The sequence below is a fragment of the Taudactylus pleione genome, unplaced genomic scaffold (genome assembly GCF_031769625.1).
Source record: "Taudactylus pleione unplaced genomic scaffold, aTauple2 ptg000391l, whole genome shotgun sequence".
NCBI classification, from domain to species: Eukaryota; Metazoa; Chordata; class Amphibia; order Anura; family Myobatrachidae; genus Taudactylus; species Taudactylus pleione.
In genome coordinates, this window is record NW_028284792.1 from 8361832 (window position 1) to 8388335 (window position 26504).

The 26504-nt window shown below is 42.0% G+C and overlaps 1 protein-coding gene across 6 annotated transcripts in view; it reads left to right on the forward strand.

The window, feature by feature from the left end:
• Positions 1 to 26504, forward strand: part of TPST1 (tyrosylprotein sulfotransferase 1) — a 158497-nt gene that overhangs the window by 70123 nt on the left and 61870 nt on the right. For 5 of the 6 annotated variants that reach the window (XR_015869702.1, XM_088445948.1, XM_088445947.1 and 2 more), the window contains exons 2-3: positions 2139 to 3086; positions 21991 to 22189. Coding sequence is in view for 5 of the 6 variants with exons in the window: in XM_088445948.1 (XP_088302074.1) it covers positions 2248 to 3086; positions 21991 to 22189 (1038 nt within the window). In the remaining variant the exon portion in view is untranslated. Of the gene's footprint in view, positions 1 to 2138; positions 3087 to 21990; positions 22190 to 25714; positions 25763 to 26504 lie in introns of all 6 variants that reach the window. The other variant, XM_088445950.1, reaches the window with a different exon arrangement.

A 26504-nucleotide genomic window follows, 5' to 3' on the forward strand; every position in this document is an offset into this window, starting at 1 on the left:
ATCAACTTGTACCAGAGTGATGGGAAGACAAGAGTATGGAGAAGGAAAGGAACTGCTCATGATCCAAAACATACCACCTCATCAGTGAAGCATGGTGGTGGTAGTGTCATGGCGTGGGCATGTATGGCTGCCAATGGAACTGGTTCCCTTGTATTTATTGATGATTTGACTACTGACAAAAGCAGCAGAATGAATTCTGAAGTGTTTCGGGCAATATTATATGCTCATATTCAGTCAAATGCTTCAGAACTCATTGGACAGCGCTTCACAGTGCAGATGGACTATAACCCGAAGCATACTCCAAAAGCAACCAAAGAGTTTTTTAAGGCTAAAAATGGAATGTTATGCAATGGCCAAGTCAATCCCCTGACCTGAATCCGATTGAGCATGCATTTCACTTGATGAAGACAAAACTGAAGGGAAAATGCCCCAAGAACAAGCAGCAATTGAAGACATTTGCACCAGAGGCCTGGCAGAGCATCACCAGGGATGAAACCAAGCGTCTGCTGATGTCTATGCGTTCCAGACTTCAGGCTATAATTGCCTGCAAAGAATTTGCAGCAAAGTATTAAAAAGTGAAAGTTAGATTTAGGATTGTTTAGTTTGTCCCATTACTTTTGGACCCTTAAAAAGTGGGAGGCACATATAGAAACCGTTGTAATTCCTACACTGTTCACCTGATTTGGATGTAATTACCCTCAAATTAAATCTGAAAGTCTGCAGTTAAAGCACATCTTGTTTGTTTCATTTCAAAGCCATTGTGGTGGTGAATGGAGGCCAAAATATGAAAATTCTGTCAATGTCCCAATATTTATGCACCTGACTGTATGTAGTCCCTCAAATTTGTATCTTTTATTTTGTATGAGTTTTGGAAGTGTAATGCCTTTACCAGTGCCTTACTGATTTAGGATCTAATTATGATTGATAAATTACCATAGAGGTGCATATTCCCTACTATTCCATACTTTGTAATATACAGTACATATGTTTTAATCTTCCTTAGAGCTCATTGCCATTTTGTTCTTCTGTAAAATGCAGCCTGCTGCACCGACCTGTTGAGTGTGCTGTTATATTCATTGCACGCAGATATGTTCCCTGAATTATGCTTCTGCTGTCCATAAATTGTGCATATTAGGAAGCATCTTTGTTACTTTGCAGCAATGGTAGTCATGGAGTTGTATGGTACATTTTAAAATAATTCCTGTTGTATTACTAATGTAAATAATAAGTTATCTGTTTCTCAAAACTCGTTCGTTACCTAGTAATGAAGTGTGCATTTTTGTCTATCAATTAAAAAGCCTACTTTTAGGTAATCATTTGTTTCTGTCATTTCAAGCTGACCTTCTCCACGCAGTGGAAGAATCTATAAATATAGAGCATGTGCGTCACCACATGATAATAGAATTGTGTTCTGCAGCAGTGTTTGCTGTCTTTGCTTTGTGACATTAATACATCTTTAGTTGGTGAGCCAATGCTCAGAGAGGGCTGACTCACTGTTCACTCTGCCTGTCAGATACTGTTAAATTGTCTGTCATAATCTAGCTTCTTAAAGGAATTGGTCAGTCTTTGAAGCACTGGCTGCAGAATAACAAAGAAACTTTGTTTTTATATTTAAAAGAAAAAATTGGGAAAGCCAATGGTAAGAAAAATTAATTTTTTTACATGTCAAACAAATTCTTGTAATGATCATAAATATTTTTTTTTCTATAAAGCTGCATTGCCAGATTGTTGGCTAATATTAAAGCACTACAATTCTGTTTGTACAGTACATTTGAATACAGTTTAAGGTTTGTCTAAATAGGTTAATGTCTCAGCCTCTGCTTTCCCATCCTTTACTGTTTCTAGGTAGTATTTTTTGTTTTTTTTACAGGAAAACACTAACTACATAGTTTACATGAGACAGCTATTTATATTTACTGAACATCTTTTATTTATTAAATGCCATGTTATTTGCTTGTTTCATTTATATTTTGTAAATGTTTCCATATTATTTTTCATATTTCTTTTCAAATAATTTTCATTTTATTTATATATATATATATAGTTCTATTTCTGATGACAATTTTACTGTTATTTTTATGGATTTCTAATGTTTATATTTTTGTCTGTAATTAACTTTTTTTTTTTTTTTCCTGCAGATGAAGCAGATGGCCATCAGCTATATGGAGTAAAATATTTTTAGCATGACGCGGTAAAGAAAGCTGCAAAATTCCCATCTGTCTCATTCAGCGAGAGTCTGGTGTCAAAATGATAGGGAAACTAAAGCAAAACTTGCTATTGGCCTGTCTTGTAATAAGCTCAGTGACTGTATTCTACTTGGGACAACATGCCATGGAGTGCCATCATCGAATAGAGGAACGCAGTCAGCCTGTCAAAATGGAAATTCTCAAAGCAACATTAAGAACTGAGAAGAGTGTGAATGCTAGCTTTACATATAACAAGGACATGCCGTTAATATTTATTGGAGGAGTGCCACGCAGTGGAACTACACTCATGCGTGCTATGCTTGATGCCCACCCCGAAATTCGATGTGGAGAAGAAACCAGGGTTATTCCTCGGATTTTGGCTGTCAAACAAATGTGGGCACGATCAAGCAAGGAAAAAATTCGTCTAGATGAAGCCGGTGTGACTGATGAAGTACTAGACTCAGCTATGCAGGCTTTTCTACTGGAAATAATAGTTAAGCATGGAGAGCCTGCACCTTACCTGTGTAACAAAGATCCATTTGCTTTAAAATCCTTGTCATACTTGGCAAAAATATTTCCAAATGCCAAATTTGTTCTGATGGTGAGAGATGGACGTGCTTCGGTGCACTCAATGATTTCTAGAAAAGTTACAATTGCTGGCTTTGATCTCAACAGCTATAGAGATTGTTTAACCAAGTGGAATCGTGCTATTGAAACCATGTATAACCAGTGTATAGAAGTGGGCTTTGATAGGTGTATGTTGGTACATTACGAACAGCTGGTTTTACATCCAGAACGCTGGATGAAAACATTGTTGAAATTCCTTCTAATTCCATGGAATGATTCTGTATTGCACCATGAAGAGATGATCGGCAAAGCTGGAGGTGTATCCTTGTCAAAGTAAGCATTCTCTCTAGCAAATTTCTACATTTTGATTCACAGTTTAGATCAGTTAAAATTATTCACATTTATATAATGGGTTTTTATTTGTAAACTCTGGCAGGATGGGCATGTCCTCCCAAAATAAATAGTATGTACACTCCACTAGAATGTTTATATAGCAAATCCTTACAGATAGGATAGGGTTTAGTTTAGCCAATAAAATCTTAAGGCCCCCACACACTGTACGATTTTTTAAAAGATATTGCCGTTTTCGACCGATTGGAACGACAAATCGCTTACAAAGTGCCGTGTGTAGGCACGATAACTATGCCAAAGTGTCGTGGTCGGTGATCTCTCCAACATGTAGAAAGATCACGACCTGTCTTTCACGATTTGTCACGCATCGTTCCGTGTGTACGCACTGTGAACGATGTCATGGACAACACAGATGCAGGGACGGACCAGTGAGATCCTTCTGTGTATCTGTGTAAAAAAATAAAATGTGTAAGAAAGGTGTGTGCCCCTCCCCCAAAGCTCAACCAGCCCCCAGGCTTTGGAGACCCAGTACTGGTTGTGCTAATTATAGGGGACAAACTACGTGGGTTTTTACACTTTTATTAATATTTGCATCACGGATCTCCCTGATCCGTGCATTTATCTATCTACTATCATGCACGATCTAATAATATGCAAATAATTAGCTTGTGCACGATAGATCTCGTGTTACATAGTGCAGCTTTTGTCCTGGAGTGCCGAGAAGAATTGCTTACAATATCGCATCATTGAGCACATTGTACTGTGTGTATACACCGTAAGACCAGTGGTTCCCAAACTCAGCCCGCAAGGAACCCTAACAGTCCAGGTTTTAAGGCTGTCTACACTTAAACGTAGGTGTCTTAATTAGTGCCTCATTCAATTTGATTTATCCATCTGTGCTGAAGTATAACCTTAAAACCTGGAGTGTTAGAATGCCTTGAAGGCAGAGGGGGTCTATGTAGTAATTCTTGGAGAGTGATAAAGTGGATGGAGGTAAAGTACCAACCAATCAGCTCCTACCTCACTTTACCGGCTGTTTGAAAAATGACAGGAGCTGATTGGTTGCTACTTTATCTCTCTCCAAGGCTCAGTCCATAGACTCCAGAGTTTGTAATAGATTAAGACAGTGGTTCTCGCATTTAACCCTATGAAACAAAAAACTTCACAAACAACCAAACTACCCTGCTTTTGGCTCCATTCAATGTAGAGAATTCTAAAGCTCGGCTCTGTTTTCACATCATTATTAGCTTGTATAGACGTTTTGGGCATCTAAAATGGTGTTACATTGTAACAATGGTGCCTCTCAGGATGCTTACTTTGGGTGACTAGTTCTCCTTTCTGTTCAGGAATGTCCCCCACCCTAGGGGTGCTGCTTTAGAACATCCCCATGGTATCCCTGTGGATCCCTATCGACCCTGAAGAAGAAAATTAGAGTTATGGTAGACTTACCTAGATAACTCCTTTCTTCGAGGTCCACAGGTGACCCACCCTGATGCACCTGGCTGCATAAGTAATATTTTTCTTTCGGTCACGGATTCCCTCATCTTGTGTAAGAGTGTTTCTGGTGTACGTTTGCTCTTTCTCCTCTTTCCTTCTCCTGCCTTGGGGTGGGGTATATATGGAGGAGGACCCGAGGCATCCTGGGAGCTGAAAGCTTTAACTGTTTCGTGCCTGGATCTCTCCAACCCTATTAGCCCCATGGTTTGTCTGTGGACCCTATGGACCTCGAAGAAAAGGAGTTATCAAGGTAACTCTACCATAACTCTAAATTTTCAGTGTATGGCTGGCTTGAATGTCAGCAGAAGATCTTCAGGCTTATGTAATAGGTTGAAACTTGCAGCTGCGAGTCTTCCCATAATTTTAAAGTGGCATTCATTTTAAAGGCAAAACCAAACTGGTGTTGCCTTTAAAATGATTGGTGTTTCAAAAATACGGGAAGACTTGCATGTTTTCCCGCAGTGCCTGCAAGTCGCACCCTATTACATACAACATGTAGTCTCTAGGACCTTAGACTTGCTTTGGATTTAGACACTTTTGTGGTAAGGGAAAGGCTGTATGTGTCCCCTTGCAAAGCAGGGGTATACCAGTGTAATGCTCCCCACCTCTTACCATTTTAAAATAATCTGTTCCTACTAATTGACATTAAGCACTTGTGTGTCTAATCCGGATGCAATCTGCTCACCTCCTACAGTGTATGTGCTGGTGTAGATTTGTGCTCCCCATACAGGCACTGATATGTTGGCCTGCAAATACTTGTGCACCTAGCATTACAGAAGAGCACTTGTGCTGCGAATTTAGACTTGCCATCGAATCCAATGTTAACAGTAGGGCATGCTAAAGCTTCCAATACCAGTACCAATAAAAACACAAAGAACAAAGAATTCATACTTTTTCTCATAAAGGACCACTCCCAGTTACAGTTTAAATGAGGAAAGCCTCGGGACCTACGTACACACTCATGATGTTGTGCCTGGACTCCTCTGTTTCTCTGAAAAGAGTTGCAGTTTATTCAGATGGTTAAAATTAGTAACAAAACCGAATGTGTCTTCCAGACAGGTGTTTGGCTCCACAGACTGATAGGCAGCCTCATCCTTGCTTGATTGGTCCTAGTGGTCATACAGGATGTACGTGTCTCACTACAGGAGCCCAGGGAAATCTTGCAGCGTGCAGTTCCTGGGGAAGGAACAACTCTGATAAACTTAAGTGTCTAGCTGGGACTGCTGCTTTATTTATTTATTTTTTTATTTAATTCCCTTCTCGAAAAAAACATTGTTTTCTGAGTCTAGACATTTACAGTATGTTACTAAGCAGTTTGTGTCACAAAATCTTTACTGCATTTCATCCTTGCTGTACAAATTTTTATTCCATTTTTCTTCTATATCTAACCACAAATCAAAATGTCTTTTTTTGAAAACTTCCAACATGAGTCTTTCAACTTTACAACTCCAACATGTTTAACAGACCAAAGTGAATACGCCATGCTGTGTAGAATTAAATTGAGATTTGTATAATAAGAAGCTTAAAGATTATCACACAGATTAGTAGTGGGAGAAACATATTTCAAATAAGTAACTTAACAGTCCAGGGCATGAAGGCTTAGACAGTCACTGCAACATTTAAAATATTACACAGAAACACTGAAGTGCAGATTCAATTAGCCATGTGTTAACTGAATAGGTAAGGCCTGACAGTTAGGGTGCACCCAACGTGCAGGTAAACCCATAGATTCCTGTACTTAACATGTTATCTATGGGTTAGCGCACTGTACTTTCGGGATTACAGCATAATAATTGAATAGCTGTGGGCATTAAGTCCAGAGCTTTACCCATGTGGTAATCACAGTGGGCAATTTTGATTCTGCTGCAGAATATATATAAATATATATTTTATAAGGTAGAAAATATTCCTAAGTATACTAGCTTTACCACTAAATGGTCGCTGGCAAATGTATGCTAACCCATAGTAATGTAGTAATTTTGCAATGTTTATTTACAAATACTATTTGCTATTCAGATTGTTTCATTTATTGCAATAACTACTTTAGTAGTTTCTAATTCTAGGACCAATAATCACATGATTCATTAGAAACATTAATTCAACAGTTAACTGAAAGCACTGAGCGATAGTAGAATAATTTTCATACAGTAGTATGGTTGGAATGCTAGAGGCATTTCACAATGAAGAATTTGGGAGTATGAGTTAGTCCGCTTGAATGAGGTGAGATAAGGTTATTCGGATCAGTGGAATTTTCGTAATTGTAAAGAGAGAATCATGAATGAACATTTTATTGTACTGGAAAAACGTCTGGTAGTTCAAGAAAGCTCCTTTGAATTCCATCTTGTGTTACAGTAGGTGTGACTTTGCCAACCTTTACCACCTAGATGGCAAAGCCATATCCTGTTTAATTAACTTGAAAGTGCTTGTTTAGCAAAGTCATGTTGTTTGGGCTTTTTACTAGCTTGTGAATCTGCTCATAGTACTGTTTTAACATGCTAGGTAACTATTACTACAACTGTAGCAGAGGTATGTTTTTGTTAGCTTAGATCCCCTGCTATTTGTGGTTAAGCATCTGTCTCCGTATGGATACAATGTTTTTATTGGTATAAACACATGAGATTGGGGTGTATATGCATGCATGTATTTGTGTGTGTATATATATGTATATACACTGTATGTATGTATATATATATATATGTATATATATATATATATTAAACAAATATTAATCCTAGCAGATACTATTGAGATCAATGGCACACATGCTTTATTTCAGATGTGTGAAGTGGTTTGTGGTGACTGTTCTCCTCTTATTGGTGTGTCAAACTGTGTTTTTATTTTCAGGATTATGCTGGGTACACACTGGCAGATTGGTTGCCCAATATATCGTATGCCTGTCAGCCATTGTATACCAGCGATACGTCTTAATGACGTAGTTCACAGACATGTCACGTCAGCTGTGCTGCACAGCCGATGGCAGATGTATTTGTCCATCGTGCTGTGTGTACAGACGGTCAGCCAATAGCCCGTACACTTGCTGCGGGGATAGGGTCGTAGCACAACCCCCAGCCGGCGGGACCCGCGGCCAGATGACAGATTATGGTGGTTGTTTGTTTAATTATTTTTTTTATATATTAACAGTTTCTTATATAGTGCAGCATATTCTGTTGCACTTTACAATTTGAAACAACATTAATAGTACAATACTGGGTTATAAGAGATGGACATAAAGGTAAGAGGGCCCTGCAGTGTATATGAATAACCATCATCTGCAGATATATGTGTACCTAGCTTTAGGTTCTTGATTCAGAGTTGTACACTATTGCACAGTAGCTGCTTCTTTGTGCAGTAATATGCTAATGCTGCTGGAGGAACAGAGGATGCAACATCGGATCAGTATGTGTGACCATCGGTCATTTTAGGAACATTCAGATTACTCAGGATGACTGGTGGTTTCACTCAGCTGAAGCCAGTGAATCTGTGTACAAGGACGCCACTAGCTTCGACACACCAGGAACGTGCCGACATTCCCCGTTTTCTGGGACGCTACCTGATGCCACCCCACCCCATTCAGATTACTCAGGATGGCTGGTGGTTTCACTCAGCTGAAGCCAGTGAATCTGTGTACAAGGACGCCACTAGCTTCGACACACCAGGAACGTGCCGACATTCCCCCTGTTTTCTGGGACGCTACCTGATGCCATCCCAACTCCTCCCCCAAACAGATTGACTGGCTGCGGCGTCTAGGGGCTTTGAGTGAGCGTGCAGAATTAGATTTGCACATGCGCAGTACAGATACTGCGCAATTGCATGTCTTCTAACCCTTGCAGTTTGTGTTCAACTCTGAATCAGGCCCTAAGTTACCTTCCTTTTAGGTTTCTATTTGCAATTACATCACATATGTCATTCTTGAGGTCTGGAAAGCTGTGTGGAACTGTTAATGTATGAATATAAACTACCTTATAGTTTGAGCTGCTAAGAAAATAAGAAATACAATAGATACCATGAGAACATAGCCACCCATTCTGTAAAGTGAACATGACAAATGTTAGAATGTTTGGTATGGGAGTATTCAGCAGCAAAAGCCAAACAAAGCACTTTTATGATAAGTAATCCCCAACTTGGAAATAGGACAGGGGCATTTTGCTCCATGAGAAACATGACAAAGCTTTGAAGTCGAAGTTAATAATTACCAAGTCCATATTAATGTGAATTTAGTGATCAGACCTAAAACAGAATTTATTTGCGTAGCTGCCTTAAACAGTATTCCTGAACAAAACCTACAGATTTAGGCATCTCATTTTGTTAAGGAATTGTGGGCGTAACATTGAAATCATTCCTCATGTCTCTTTAGGCCTAGGATTGCTGGTTTACAGCACAGATACATCCATATATGGATCCATATATTCAACATAAATGCAGCTGTTTTTGGTTTTTGTGAGGCAATGCTATTTTCTAGCAGACTAATGTAAATCGCTTCTGCTTTAAGAAGGGTTCTGCTGTAAATGATTTACAGTGGAGGGGCTTTCCAGTTGTTTTCCACTCACCCAATGGTTATTCTCTATAGGGATTATAGCTTGAAATAATAAAGTATTTTATTGCCTCTATGCTTGACATATCAGGTCATACATACTTCCCAACAAGTTAATTTAAAGCACAGACTACAGACATAATGGCAGAAAGAGGTGTTATTACTTAGTAATGGGCAGTGCCATGTGGTGTTAGGTGATGCATACTTTGCTATGCTTGCTTTTGGATGATGCTTATCTGTTGCACATTTGTTTACTGATCCATGCAGTGCATCACAGGCCTTCTAGCTATCACTTCTTACTTGAAAGCTGTTATATCATCTGAAAGTAATGAGGCTATCTGAAGAGCATTAGAGCTGTCGTTCGGAGTTAAGTACTAGCATGTAACTTGTATTTTTTATATCATGATTAGATCAGATCTTTCAGTCACTGTTCAAAGTGTAACGAAAATTCTGGCAAGATATTTTAAATTACTTGTATAATTAAAACCCCATTTCTCATAAATCTTCAAAACTATGCAGACATTTAGAAACACTGCACACTGACCACCAACTTAGTCACTATAGGGATTTTTTATGAAATAAATAATTGGAGACACAGGGCCTGATTCTGACCCGCTCGCAAGCGGGTCGATTGTGCCCTAGTGCGCATGCGCACGACGGAGGGAGCTCCGTTGTGCGCATGCGCAAGACCCGCATAGCGACAGCCAAGCTGTCGCTATGGGTCTCGCACCAAAGGGGGCGTGCTGTCGATGGTGAGTGACAGCACGCCCCCTTTGGAGGGCGTGCTGGGGGCGTTGCTGCCCAGACGGAGGCATTCCCATGGGAACGCCTACCATCTGGGGCCGGCCCCACTGACATCACTAGTGATGTCAGTGGGAGTGCTTTTGGCTCTGATAGAGCCAAAAGCACTACTGGGCTTGCAGCAGCGAGACCCTACCGCAGGGTCTTGTCGCAAGCCCAATGGTCGCGATGGTCAAGACCATCGCGACCATCTTTTTGGCCGCTCTCATAAGCAGTGGGTGGTCACCCACAGCTATGCGAGCGGCCAGGAGGCCGCTCCATTTTTAGGTAGGAGGGCCCTGATTCAGAGCGAGCGCTCTTGTCAGAGCATACGGCTCTGAATCAGGCCCACTGCTCTTAATTTTTCCACTAAAGGGGTAATTAAATTGTTGTTTTGCGGCCGCAGCTCACACCTAAAGTAACAGGAATTATTCAGTTGTGCCACTGGGCATGAATGCCGCAGGTGCCCATTATTTCTGCTTGCACCCTGCTGATGTGGTGAGCAGAAATCTGCCCAAAGCTGAGCATTTGGGCTCCCAAACTACAGTTTAGGCAGCGCACCCAGTAGTTTGTATGGGTTTAGCAGCATTACGCAACTTATCCCGTTGCATTTGGGCGCAACATTCGCGATAAGTAACTGTGTATATGTTTGCGTATACCCACGTTATTTTGTGCAAAATTTTGCAAATGATTGGTTTAGAATGGAGTCCCAAAATATTGTTCTTTTGATCCTTTTATTTATTCATGTGGACATATAATTTCAGAGATTGTGACCTGTGTATGCTCTAAAGAGGACGAAGTCTGCCAATGCTCTTTCTTCCTGAGATAGCATGTAATATATATATATATAGACCTTATTCAGAGTTCTACGCTATTGCTGCTACGATTTTCGTACCTGTGGATGGGCGAAAATATGATTATGCAACAGTGGCTGGGACTTGTACTGAGACGCCAACCTGAGCCATTGCGGCTGTCTGCAACTAATTATACATAGGCAACATTGGATGCAGATCAGGCAAACATCCACTCCTCGAGTGAGTCTATGGTCACTCAGAAAGGCCGGCGTAACTGAGGTGCCGGAGCCATGTTTCCTGTGCACGGGATCGCGGATGCAGGATGTGACACGCTCCTGAAACCGTGGAGAGACACCTTTTTAGACGAAACTCCCCTTTGCCTCTCGCAAGAGCTCCCCTGCCTGTCGCTTACACTGGAAATAAATACTAGCAACTTGTGACTATGGTAATATCACTTGATGCTTGTGCAGTGGCAAAAATCACTCCATTTGCAAAACATCGGCATAGGGTACAATTCTGAATCATGCCATTTATGTGCTAAACACTAATAAAACACTGTTGATGAAATAAGTAGTGTGTAATCTAAAGTTGAATGCATTTTACACATTATGGGGGCAATTCAATTCCCAGCACAGCGATGTAGCTCCTGGGATGAGTGCCCAGAGCAGAGCTACTCAATTTCCTGCATTGTGCCCGGCATTTGCTGTAAACTGCAGCTCCAGACATACAGTAACTAATTCCGGGGGTCCTAAACTGTATTTTCCCACGTAAGTGGGATGCGATGCTGCCCCAAGGCACTAGCTAGCACAGATTTCTGCTTGCATCACAGGAGGGTATGAGCAGATATCCTCCAGTCGTGGATTTACAGCTCGGCCAGCTGAATAGCACCTGGCACTTATCAAGAAAGCTACATTGTTGTACTGAGAATTTAATTGCCCCCTATGTTGGGTAAAAAAAATGGCTATTATAAACCGGTTCTGTATACATGTATCGTTTTGACATTGTCCAACACAAAGTGCAGTCCTGTTTCTTTTATTTATTAATGAACATTTACTTGTACAGAGACAACCTTTTCCTTTGCGCTTTACAATTTATACTAACCTCTGTAACCTGGAGGCTTGTTGTGAAGCTTAGCACTAATACTTGGCTGTTTCATTACTGGAGAAGCAATCCTTTATCGGATTACTCACTCTGGCATGTTCTGAAAATTCTATTCAGCGTGCTCGTCATAGCTAATTGATGCTGTTTTGTACATTATAATTCTGCATTTAAGTCTATCTAGGCAGCCAAGGTCAGAAAAACGGATCTATTGTAATGACATTTTTACAAAAAACTGCTGGAATGCCCACATGACAAGGAAAAGCACACAACAGTGATTCATCCCTTGTATACACTGCCTATTTTTGTTTCTGCTAAACAAAAATAAGACTGGGCCTGTGTGATATTGCTGGGATGTAGTTATTGTTGTTTGTGATTGGTGCTCCCATTTACATGCCTCTTCTATGACCATTTTAAAGTGACAAATAAAATTGATTAGCCTCTTTTTTTTTTTTTACTACAGAACCGAGGGAGTTATTGGAAAAAGAGCTACATGGATCAGCCATTTAGAGCTGGATTAAGGCCTTGGGGATCCTGGGGCACTTAAGACTCGGGGGCCCTAAAGACCAACATTTGGGATACGGAGACCGGGTCATAGTATGCACACCTTTGGGGTGCACATTAACCAGGGGGGCATGGGCACACGCCACATTTCCATGTCACTTCTCGCTGAGGCCGTTCGAATAGCTTTCTCAGCTATGCGCACAGCAGGGGGGACCGCGCCCTCCCTACCATTTCTCCCACCCACAGGTGGCACAGTACCCAAATAACAGGATTTGCCCACCAAAATCGTGATGGTTGGAGGGATATGCATACATACATAGTCACACACATATACACATGCATATATACTGACATATAGTCACACTTGTACACATACTAGTGTTCCTGCCAGGATTTGGGCCAGGCAGGGCGCACTCATGCAGGTGCAGTAGCGCGCGCAACCGAAAAGGGGGCGTGACTCCGCCGACTTCACTGTTGGGGGGCTGTGCGGCTCCACCGCCGTCGATATTAGGGGCGTGACTAGCCGGCAGCGTCACTAATGGGGGTGTACCCAGCACCTATGGAATGACGCAAGCCCTCTATTCACGCAGCAGCAGAACAGCAGCGGCCAGGCTGTTTAAGCAGGGCGCCATTAAAAGGCAGGCCTGCTAAAACAGCTTAGTGTGAACACTAACATTACATGTATACTGTCACACCCACAGTCATAAACATATACACATACATACTTGCCTCCCAACCATCCCGATTTTAGTGGGACAGTCCTGCTTTTTGGGTACTGTCCCACGGGAGTTTGGAGTACACTTTGTCACCACTGCTCTAGCTGCAGAGCAGGGGTTGAATGGATTTAGTGCCTGGAGGAGGCTGGGGGCAGCCCAACTGCTGGGCTTGCCCCCAGCGTAACGAGAAATGAAGGATGTGACTGCGTGTCACAACCCCAAAAGTCATCCTTTAAAGTGCATGACATAGTGGACATGAGGCAACGCCACTTCTCCAACGTGTGTCAATATCGGACAGAAGGCCTGATACTGTAAGGATCGTAATTGCAAAGCTGCACTCAGGCAGCTTTGCAATTGCAATCCTTGCAGATATGCTAATGCACAGGATGCATCACGCCTCTTGTGCATTACTTAACCGAGCTGCGTTGTCCAACGCAGCATCGATCAATCTGCATACCATTGGCCGGCCGCCACAGTTTAGAGGAAGAGGCCAGGAGATCCTGGCCTCTTCCCCCCCCCCCAATAGCATTGACACGCCTCCGTTTCGGGTAATGGAGGCTGTCGCCGCCCCTCCCCGCCCTCAAACGGCAGCAGACTGTCAATCACTGACAGTCTGCTGCCAGTTTGCAAGCAGGCTAGCAGAACCGTTCTGCACATGGCCAGAACGGGTCTGGCGCCTGCGCAGATTCACGAACATCGGAAATCTGCGTTCAGCAGTGCACTGCTGAATCAAGCCGAGTCTCGATCCATCATATAAAAAAGTTGGAAGGCTTGCACAGTGTCACATAATCATACACGTGTGTGTGTGTATATATGTAAATATATATATATATATATGTGTGTGTGTGTGTGTATATGTATGTGTGTGTGTATATATATATATATATACATATATATATATATATATATATATATATATATATGTGATATGTTGTTGGGTCGCACTCTCATCTTCATAAGCAAAATTCAACCACTGGGGTGCTAATCCAGAACTGAACGTCCAAATATAGAGCAAAAAAATGGAGCACTCACCAGAATTTGTAGGATGATACGAGAGGTTTATTAATCAAAAAATACTTCATACCTCAGGTCTATGGCTTGAGGGACAGTCTCAACGTTTCGGTCCTTATAGAACCTTCCTCAAGAGGCACAACCACACATATTTTGCATCAGGGCAACCAGCCCACCCAGAAGCCAGCTTCACACTGACCATGTCTAACAGGCCCCTATAAATACCCTAAATGGGCGCCAGAGCCCATCAGCCAAATGGCAGCACATGTGACCAGACATCCCAGCATAAACACTCACTCACCTGGTAATACTCAGCGTGAGTATGACAACATAAGGAAAGCAGATTGCACCTGTAGCATCATAATAACAAGCGTGCAGATCCGGTAATTACCTACCGCACCTACTTGCAATACACTGTCTACCGGGAACTCTGATAAACCAGTGGCCCAACATTTTCTCCTTAGGGGACACCAAGTGTCATCTTTACGTTGTCGTATTATTGATTGGGTCCCACCCCCCACACGAGGTGGTGATCGGCTACTATTGCTGAGAAAGCTCGAAGCAAGATGGATCTTTCGACTAAACACAGTAGCACCTCATGGATTAAATGAATGCAATCCATTGAATGTTTTTCTTCGTTAAAATTTTTTTTTTTTTTTATATATATATATTTTTTTGTGTGACCAATGCACCGTTTAGTTATTTAATTGTTTTTGATAGTTTTTTTTGATGGTTTTTTTGAATGTTGTTCTTCATTATTTATTATTACAATTTTGATGATATATGGTGTTTATTCTATACTTCCATGTATAATGGGTCCCTGTTAGTACCCTGGTGACAGCACATGTTTTTTATTTTTATTTCTATTATGTATTGTATATATTTGTCTATTGATTAACATGGTTACATTCTGGGTTCTGCGCTAGTAGCGCTTGAACCGGATGTTGACATCCCAGACCGGATGGATGGCACACGCCATGCTGCTGCGTGTGCCATCCGGATGTTCAGTACGCTTGCCCTGGACGGCTGAGATAGCTGATCACGTGGAGGGCGCACATCATGTGATGATATGTGCGGCCCGGATATGCAGTGCGCACGGCCGCTTGTTGTCTTTCTTTTGCGGCAGGGCTGTATTGCAAGTAGGTGCGGTATATAATTACCGGATCTGCACGCTTGTTATTATGATGCTACAGGTGCAATCTGCTTTCCTTATGTTGTCATACTCACGCTGAGTATTACCAGGTGAGTGAGTGTTTATGCTGGGATGTCTGGTCACATGTGCTGCCATTTGGCTGATGGGCTCTGGCGCCCATTTAGGGTATTTATAGGGGCCTGTTAGACATGGTCAGTGTGAAGCTGGCTTCTGGGTGGGCTGGTTGCCCTGATGCAAAATATGTGTGGTTGTGCCTCTTGAGGAAGGTTCTATAAGGACCGAAACGTTGAGACTGTCCCTCAAGCCATAGACCTGAGGTATGAAGTATTTTTTGATTAATAAACCTCTCGTATCATCCTACAAATTCTGGTGAGTGCTCCATTTTTTTGCTCTATATATATATATATATATGTGTGTATATATATATATGTGTATATGTATATGTATGTATGTGTATATATATATATATATATATATATATTTATTAGTGCTCTCCCTCTTACCTTCCATCATTACTTGACACCCAGACACACACTGTTTGCAGATGCTTCCGCCTCCTTCCCTCTCGCCCATGCTGCTGCTAGCACTGATTGGCTGCACACTGCACGCTCCCCTGCTCAGTCTCCACCCTCCCTCTCATTTTCAATTTCTACAGCTTGCAGTGCACTTTTGCACTACAGCTATAATCAAAGCTAGGGGGGCCCCCTGGAAAATGAAGGCCCCTTTGCCCCCTCCCCTCTTAAGCCGACTCTGGCTCTATCTATGGAAAGAAGGTGGTCAATACACTTATCAAGCAGATTGTATAGTTTTATGCAAATGCTTTATGATTATAAATTTAGTGTATCTAGTTATGAACCTCAAAACAAATAATTGATATTTGACGGTTTTATTGAATTGGGATCTTGTGCATTAGACATTTTTATTTTATTGGCTAAGTTGCATCCTGGCTCCTCTTATCTGTCCAGCACTGATTTAAATCTTGGTTAAACCCAGGTGTTGTACAGTATTCCCTCCACAGATCGTCACTGACTGCCATGAGCCTTGTGCGTCATGCTCTTCCCAGCTATTTTTGTACAAGCTGTACTCTCTTCTCCTGTTTGGTTAATTTTGGAAACCATGGTGACACCATTATCAAGTGTAACAGGACCCAGAAAGTTTCTCCACACACAATAACCCTAGGGCAAGAGCATGTGTTAATATAACATGAGTTTAAGATTTCACTAACCGCTAAGCTTATGTTTTTGAATGTACTCCCCTATTTCAAATGAGGTTGCTCTCAAGTGTGTAGGTGCCAGGATGTGGGATATGTACATGTTAAGTGCCCTTCCTCAGCCACTGGCTCTAATAGCATTTCTGCAGTATGGGTTGACATGATGATCACTAGATAATAACCACATAAAGCTAATTTCAAAGAGAGGCCATTTAGGAAGCCTCTGAGTGTATATGATTTATCGAAACTAGGATGGGGTAAATATTCCTCCATCCGTGCACTTAAGTCTTAATGGGGGGGAATTCAATTAAATGAAATGTTGAATAGCGCCGTGAGTGCCCAGAGCTGTTTAGTTGGCCGCGCTGTAAACCTGCGGCTAAAGGATTTCTGCGCCCTCTTGAGGTGCGAGCAGAAATCCAACTAACTAGTGCTGCGATGCTAGTTGCAGGCTTACCACATGCGCTAGCAGTGTTGCCTCTGGCACTTAAGTTGGAGATTGCCATTTACCACGACTAAACCCCTGTCATTAGGCGCGGTAAACTGCATCTCCCGACTTAAGTAAATAGCTCTGGGACTCCTTCCCGATGCAATACAACATCACATTTAATTGAATGCCCCCCATTATCTCAAAAGTTGCAGATTTCAAACAAGGGTTCCTCTTAAGTCTGTGGGTATTTCCTCGCTTTAAAAATGTCTGCAATATTTATCTTGGAAGGGCGGCACTTAATGGCCTAAGAATCTGTAAGGGGAGACTTCTAGGCAAGTTTCCCTCCCATTTGCACCCCTGCAGGGGCAATTCAGTTGTTTGCACCAGCTACTGTCAGTGATGGGCGCCCGTCGAAGCAATTAAATTGTTGCTCCGTTCAGGTGCGATAGCCCCCAACGCCAGCATTTCTGCACCCTGCCTCCTGAGGTGGCAAGCATAAATGTTCAATAAGTCCTGGTCTTGGGCACCAAAACTCGGACTTTAGATGCAGCTAACCCTGTTTAATTGGGCGCCACAAGTGCGATAATTAATGGGCATCCAATTGCAACATCGGGCACCCATTAATTATCGTGCCTTAATAAAACAATTAATTCGCCAACCAAGAGTGTTAATGTTTAATACTTTGGGGCCCATTTATTAATTATCGGGTTTTAGACCAATAATTAGAATTTCTTATCGTTGCTGTTCACGGAAATGAGAAATTCTGTAGCACCCAGATGTATAAAAATTAGATCCAGGGCCGGAGCCTGTCACTGCTATATGTAAAGTGATTGCTGATGTGGGGAAACACAGCAGATATCAGCTTAAATTTTGCTGCCATCCCCCGATAACGATTGTTTTCGGTGGATTTCCCTACAAATTTGTTCAATAAATATGCCCCTTGGTACCTTATGCTGCAGGAGTGGGTAAAAAAAAGATGGTAAAAGCAGAAGGCATATTATGGAATATTTTCAGTATGCAAATTTAACGGAAAGCTAAAGTTGTATTGCATAGTCTTTTAGTGTTCATGTGGATGTGCGCAGAAAGGGGGCATGGCCGACTGCGGGAGGGAGCGTAGCTTTGTAATGCGCCCCCAATTCGTCTCACTTGTGGGCACTTACGGAGGTGCTGGGCTTCTCTCAAGCTCTCCCCTCACAGTGAAAATATGCACACGGTATCTATTCACCCGGCAGAGATCTGTCACAGCAGCTTTTCCCACCCACGAGACACTGCTACCCGTGGGAGGGCATAGGGCAGGCTGTTTTATTGGGGCGCAGCTAAAAGGGCAGGGCAAGAATAGTATGCAGCTGGTTAGTAAATTTCAAAGCCCGGTATACAAAATTATGCTTGTGAAAAATGTCACTTTCAGAAGCTGCCTAATAGATCTACTGTACTTTTTTGTTTTGGTACTCCTTGAGGAAACTTTTTTTAAAAGCTGCGTATAAAAGCATAATATATAATATATTATATAATATGTATGTACTAGTAGTTATAAACCTGGCATTGCCGGGTCAGTCTCAGCCAGCTGCCTCCCCCATCTCATGCGCCTTCTCCCATCCCATTACTAATACCGTCTTTCATTCTCTGTCCTTTTCTCGCCCGGCATGCATATCACACGTGATGTTCAACATGCACACGTGATGTTCAACATGCACACATGATGTTGTTTCCAATGGACTGTGCTCTGGTAAAATCATACTTGCCTACTTTTGAAAAAAACATTTCAGCGAGATTGTGAAAGCAACACCTTTGAGCGTGGCGGTAAAGTGGGGTATATACTGCTACATCTGAGAGGCGTGCCATAAAATAGCCTTACATCCAAATGTAAATGAGCCCCAAAGCAGGGTTCCATATAAGTGTCCAAGAGGAACCTTATATGAAAAAGCATGTAGCCATAGGGATCATTGTGCTTTATAATCAATGCAGGGAAATTATATCAATTATCCCATTTGAATATATGTATTGTTTTTTTGTTTTTTTAATATAATAGCTACATAATTGGGGTAAGGTGTAATCAGGGAGATTGCTAGTGTTTTCAGGGAGTCTCCCTGACAATCCGGGAGAGTTGGCAAGTATGAGTAAAATGCAAGGCGGCATTTGCCTGTCCACCACTGCTGCTATTCCTCTCAAGGGATGTAGTTGTATGCGATCACAATCTTGACGCCAGAATGCCGGCTAAGGAGTTATGTCAGGTGTTATGTCCGACACCTGCCATAATACCGACGCCGGAATACAGAACGCCGCAAGCCCGATCGAGGTAAGCCCGTTCTGTTAGCCGTGGGGGGGGGGGAGGTTTAGGGCACCCCGGGTGAACTTAGGGTTAGGCAAGCCCCCATGGGAGGGTTAGTTTGGGGAAGGGGGGGTTAGGCACCCCGGGGGAGGGGGGTTAGGGTTAGGCACCCCCCCGGGAGGGTTAGGTTTTAGGGAGGGGGGGTTAGGTTTAGGCACTAACGAGGGGAGGTTAGGGTTAGGCACCCCTAAAGGCGGGTTAGGGGAAGGGAAGGGGGGGAGGGGAGGGTTAGACTACTTACCTCAGCCTGTCGGTAATTGTAATTTTTTATTAGTGGGACTTTTGACAATCCTTGTTTTCTATCATTTTTGAATGCCCATTAAGCAGTGCTCCCCTGTAGTTGTGCCCCCTAAAGTAGTGCCACCAGCCTAGTACTTACCTTACCACGCTGGCTCTGGTTGCCACTGCCTGGATCTAACTATATTCAGCAGGCACGTAGGGCAGACTGCTCACATCGCGGGTGCCATCATGGCGTCACCCGCGCAAGACAACACTGGGAACGCTGGCCTCTGAAGCGATCAGAGGCTGCTTTAGTCTCTGACCACTTCTGAGACCAGCGTTCCCAGTTCCAGTGAGGGGAAGCCGCATCTTAAAACCAATAGAGCCGCATGCGACTCGAGGTTGGCCACCCCTGCTCTAGAGTAATGATTCTCAAAAGTTAAGTTTGGTATGCACTTACCAGAGCTCATAAATACATCTTTAGAAGGTCATAGTAGTGAGTGAGTTTTCAGTGTAATTAATTGGTTCTTGCGTGGTACAGTATGTATATAATGCTCGTAACCTCATGATTTTGACCTATTTCTATGGCAAAGTAGCCCAATCTTGAGGGTGTACAGCTCTGAATGCCAAATGTCATATTAGATCATTCGTGTGTGGCCATGTTGAAAATTGTGTTTGTGCACCCTGCTCTGTTCCATATAGTACTGCAGATTTATTTCATAATAATAATTTTATTTATATAGCACATTTCTCCAGAAGCGCTCAAGGCATTTTACATAGAGCATGGACAAAAGACATAGGTTTACAAGAAATACAGAAGCCAATCAACATAATACAGGGTTGATGCAGCCATGTTGAAAAATAAATTCCAAGGATTATTTATCCTACTCACAAAGGTACCAGGTGAGTCAGCCATCTTGGGCACACTGCATAGGTTACACTGGGTGGAATAGGCAATACCTGGAAGAGATTGCACAAAATATGGAAGCTACATTATACTAAAGCGAGATGAAAGATCCTAACAAAGTCGTCAGATCCATGTATTGTTCATCCTACTCACTAAAGTACCTGATGAGGCAGACATCTTGGGCTTACTGTATAGGTTACAATGTATGAGATAAGCAATACATGAAGCTAAGACGTATACAATTAAGTGTCTAATACAGGGCTCGACAAATCCCGGGTGCCAGGTCGCCATGGCGACTAAGTTTTTACTCCTGGCGACCGGGATTTCCAAGCCCAAATTCCCCCCCGCCGCCGCTTCCGCAGGCAAGCACCTGTTACCAGCGGACGCCCGACTCCCTGTAGCGGCTGCTGGAGCTCACTCCTGAGCTCCGGTGTTCGGCTCCCCCCATGGGCATTATGGGAGAGATGTCATGATTTCTATCCCATAGTTCCAAAGAGCGGCAGACGCAGGATCGTGGCCTAAGGTAAGTATTCTGTTTTTTTTTTTTTGTGTGTGTGTGCGTGGCACACTTACAGGGGGTTTAGTACTGGGGGCACTATTAGTGGGGGCTTAGTACTGGGGGCACTATTAGAAGGGGCTTAGTACTGGGGGCACTATTAGAGGGGGCTTAGTACTGGGGGCACTATTAGAGGGGGCTTAGTACTGGGTGCACTATTAGAGGCGGCTTAGTACTGGGGGCACTGTTAGAGGGGGCTTAGTCCTGGGGGCACTATTAGAGGGAGTTTAGTCCTGGGGGCACTATTGGAGGGAGTTTAGTACTGGAGGCACTATTAGAGGGGACTTAGTCCTGGGGGCACTATTAGAGGGGGCTTAGGCTTAGTACTGGGGGCACTATTAGAGGGGGCTCAGGCTTAGTACTGGGGGCACTATTAGAGGGGGCTTAGTACTGGGGGCACTATTAGAGGGGGCTTAGTACTGGGGGCACTATTAGAGGGGGCTTAGTACTGGGCCACTACTACAGGGGGCTTAGTACTGGGGGCGCTACTACAGGGGGCTTACTACTGGGGGAACTATTTCACGGGGTTTACTACTGGAAGCACTATTTCAAGGGGCTTACTACTGGAGGCACTACTACAGGGGGCTTACTACTAGGGGCACTATTACAGGGAGCTTACTATTGGGGGCACTATTACAGGGGGCTTACTACTAGGTTGAGGGGCACTGAAAGGCATGTGTGGTGGTCTATACAAGCTTTCATATATTTTGGTAATGGACAATGGTCTAGCTCCTAAACTTTTAAGATGACTCCTAGATTTTACAAAAATTTGTCGAGCCCTGGTCTAATACGATACGCACTGCCTGAATAGTTCCAAGTGTTGTTCATCCCGCCCATGTAAGTACCTAGCGGTGGCAGCCATCTGGAGTGCACTACATAGTTTGCAGCTGGTAGGATGCGTATCATACAGTTGAGGGTAGGGATGGACATTGGTGGGTTAACTATCCATGCTCAACATAAATGTTTTTCTTCTGGAGGAAGAAGACACTCTCTGGTTTTTTCTCCATCTATTTTATGTTCCACAAACACACCAGACCTACTTGTGTATTATCACCCTTATTAAAGTATTTTGGTTATGTAATGCAAACTGTGAAAGTAAATTGCTCTTCGACCTGAAGGTCATCTCCTGTAACCAATTTTTTTTTTTTTTTCAGGGTAGAACGTTCCACAGATCAAGTCATCAAGCCAGTGAATGTGGAAGCCTTGTCAAAATGGGTTGGGAAAATACCAGCAGATGTTTCCAGAGACATGGCTGCCATTGCACCAATGTTGGCCAAACTAGGTTATGATCCCTATGCCAACCCACCCAATTATGGGAAGCCAGATCAGAAGGTCATTGACAATACAAGACGGGTGAGTGTTCATCCATGTTTACTTTCTGAACATCTGTTTTATATTTATATTATTTGGTCACATACGCTGTAATTAGAATAAAAATAAAGGGTTTAAAATAACTTTTTTAATTATCCATTACCGTAATTTAATTCTTTATAAGACCACTGTTTATTCAGCTTTAGTTTTATATTTAAATTATGAAGATGCTCCCAACATATATATATTAAAATTAGTCCTTTCTAAACAATAAATTGTATTAATTGTTGCATGTAGAACTAGACCAAAATTAAATGAGATTCTATTTTCAGGTTTAACATGTTTAATTACTTGGTTACTTGTCTGTCAATTCACTTCAGCAAGTGATGTAGTCAATGGGTATTAGTAAAAAAAATGCTTTTGTAAAAAATAAAATTATAAAAGTGGGGAAATTGATTTAAGTCCCTGTATCTTGCCCATTGTACAACATCAAAAAATCTGGGCTCCTTCTTTTGAAAGGAAATACCCTTTTTTTAAACTATGGGGGGAATTCCATTAGCTCCGATAATTTTTCAGGGGCGAATAACTGGATTTTTCCCCATTTTTTAGTTTCAAGCAATTCAATAAGAGCCAGTTTTTTGCACCCAAAAAATAATCCCACTTCAGGTGAATAAACATAGGTCCTTCCACTTACCAGAGATTCTATGTATTTTCATAGGTGACTTCCTGCAAACAGGCTAATTATCAGGGATTTTTTTCGGAGTCTGCTGAGTCCCGAAAGATAAACACCCCAATAAGTGCTGGATAGCCTCGGGGATCAATTAGTGAGCAGTAATTTACCGCGGCTAATTTAATTCTCTCCCCCCTCCACCCCCCAATATGCATCATAGACGTTATAGATGTGTCATCACTCACTTTTTGTCCGTACGCCATCTGGTGCGAGACACCAGGCGCAACAGAGATGCTCCGGGAGTAGTAGCATGCCATATTTTTCTTTACATATTGCATTGCAGCGAAAAGATGCTCATTGTGTACCAGAGATGCTTATCTGTGACTTTAACTGCACATGATTCGATTTATACACGTACAAAGTTGTAGGTGAAGCACAGCGGAACTTGACGTGAGGAAAAGCATATCAGCCCTTTTTACACACGTTGCACAAATTCAGACTCAGTCGCACACAGATGTACAAATGTTGCACACCAAATTGTTCACTGTACACTAGCAATGCGGCTTTGCCGCTTCTATTTGTTTTAACTCTACAAACATGCGCAGTTTGAGCTGAAAAGTTTTGCTACCTGGTGGGGGTATTTGGCACGAGTGAGACAAAAGTAAGAAAGGTCACATCTGTACTCCTTGGTAGTTAGTGTGCACTACGGAAAAATGTAGTCTATAGATGGGAGAAGAACTCCCCCAGCCCAGCAACCAATGATTAAGGGCATCCTCAGTACTTCTGTCATTTAAAAGAGAGAAGTCCCCTCTTTCAAACGATATGCTCACTTTATTTTATTAACATTTAGGTAGCGCAAGCATATTTCATTGCTATTTACAATTGGGAACTAAACCGTAATAAAACAAGACTGGGTAATAACAGACAAACCAAGACGTAAGAGGACCATGCTGGCAAGCTTACAATCTTACAAGGAAATTGGAATTTGCTACACAAGGACTAAGTGCTACATATTGTAAATTGATTACAAAGGTCCCAGTTGGCTATATGATCTAGTCGAAGCCATATTGGCCTGGAGTCGCGGTATGTGTGACCGTAAAAAGAGGACATAAATGAAGTTGTATGGACTGTGTAGAGTGGAGGTAATTAGTAGAATAGCTTATGGAAGTTATTTGGGTGGTTTTGGAATTTGATAATCTTGCCTGGAGAGGTGAGTTTTCAGTGAGAGTTTGGAGGCTAGAAGACAGTCTCATATGAGGCAGCGCATGCTTGAATGATGATGGAAAGATATTAATATAGAGAGATTACATAATTTAGTTAACGTGGGATGAGTATAGGATACAGAGCTCAACTAATTTGTGAAGATACAGGATTATCAGGCAGAGAGGTTGTAGTGTAGATAGGTAAGAGAGTAGATAGATGAGGTGCAAGAGGGTTCAGGGTAGTAAGCAGGTTGCTGGCTCAGAGAGCATATCATTTCATGTCGGATCTTATAATTAAAGTAGAAGGCAAGATATTTGGGCACTTGTTGATTTGGTATGGGAGGGTTGGGAAGTGATTTAAATGTATTAGAAATGTGTGTAGAAGCTTGAGCAGAGATGTGAGATTAGAAGCATGTTGTCAGTGTTACATTTCCAATAGGAGTGGTAGATAGCCTTAAGTATATGTGAGGAAATGATTGTTTTAGGAGGCTAGGTAGAGTTTAATAACAGAGAGATAGAAGTAATGGAGCTGTGTTTGCAGGTGATAAGGTTGTTGTCTGAGAGGGGGACAGAAGTGTTAAGAAAATCAGAACTGAGCATAGTCTAGTGCATAGTCTTTTTTCAATCACGGCTCCCTAGAGTATAAGCATTGTTTCCATGGCACCCCTAGGCCAAAAGTTATTTTTGTGATATTCAGCTAATATTATTAAATGAAATACAGGTTGAGTCTCCCATATACAAATATTCCAAAATAAGGATTTTTTTTTGGCATGACTAAGATAATGAAACCTTTGATTGTTGATGGGTAATGTACACAAACTTTGTCTAAGGCACAAATTATTAAAAATAATGTATAAAATGACCTACATGCTGTGTGTATAGGGTGTATATGAAACATAAATGAATTTAATTTCTGTACACAAACATTGTTTGAGCCACAAAATTGTTGAAAATATTGTATAAAATTACCCGCAGGCTGTGTGTATAAGGTGTATATAACACACAAATGCATTCTGTGTGTATATTTGGGTCCCATTCCAAAGATATTTAATTATTAAATGCAAATATTCCAAAATACGGAATATTCCTTTATCCAAAATACCCCTGGTCCCAAGCATTTTGGATATGGGAGACTCAACCTGTAGTGCTTACCTAACATCCGTAGGTTCAGTTATGTGGTGAGGGACAGGGTTGTGCTTCTGTTTGTCAGCATATATTATGATTGGCAGCCACTGTCACTGGTTTTGCCTATCACTTGGACCTTAAATCATTTAATTTGGTCCTGGACCAACAACTTGCCACGTCATCCAGTTTGGGAACCACTGGTCTAGTGAATACAAGATTAAGCAGTGGTCATCATGATCAGTAGAGAAGTCAGTCCATTGGGAGAATCCCGAGAGAGGAGGTTAGAGAGAGTAGTATTGAGGCACAAGGAGAATGTGATCAATAGGGATGTTGAAATAGCCCATCATTATTTTGGGGGTATCAGAGGATAAGAAATGAGAGAACCAGGCACAGAAATGTGCAAGAAACTGTTGATGTGACACAGGGGACGATATATCATGGCAACGCGTTGAAAATCCTGATAGTATGTTCTTCAAAAGATGTGACGGTCAGTGATGGGACATTTGTTAGAACTGTGAGTGTGCAATGTTGGGGAAGAAGTAATCCAACTCCACCTCTGTCTGCTTCCAGGCCTGGGGCTGTGAATGAAGTGGAAACCACTGTGTGAAAAGGCTTCAGGTGAGGCAGTGTCTGATTGTGTGAGCCACGATTCTGTTGTCAGAAGGTTGATATTATTTGAGAGAAAGAGGTAATGGATGAGTTTTTTACAGACAGAGCATGCATTCAATATGGCACTGTTAAGTGGTTTAGAGGACGGGAGATAGGTGATGTGTTTGAGTTTTGCTATTGTAAATCGGATGAATGTGCATGGCACGTGGTTGGGAACTGGTTTAGGCAATCTATATCACCAACTAATAGAAGCAGAAGGGGAGAGAGCTAAATAGAGAATGTTGGGATGTGTGACATGGTAGTAATTAGTAGTGATAGCTGGTGATAATTATTAAGCCTGCGCTACAGAAAACTGTCTCCCTCGTAATTGCACCTGCACACGTGATGGTACCCACACTTGGTCGAGAGGAGCTCCCTCTTTCAAATGATTGTTTTTTGCAGCTATTTTCTCGTAATCACCGGTGAGCATGGAAAAATTTAATTTCTCCCTAGATGTGAAAGAAGTATCTATTTTTAAACAATGTGTCTTATTGGGTTACTATAGTAGTCCTACACACTGTAAGTTTTTAAAATAACACTGCGAAAATAAGCAAAAAAATATATAAAAATATTTTTATTATCCTTTATATGACAGAAAAAGGTTCCGCAGCTCCTCACAAAGTACATAAATAAGAAAACACAAAAACAGCAACTTGCAGTACAAAACAATACAGGATAAAAACAGTTTATAAACAGTGCTGCAATAGTGATC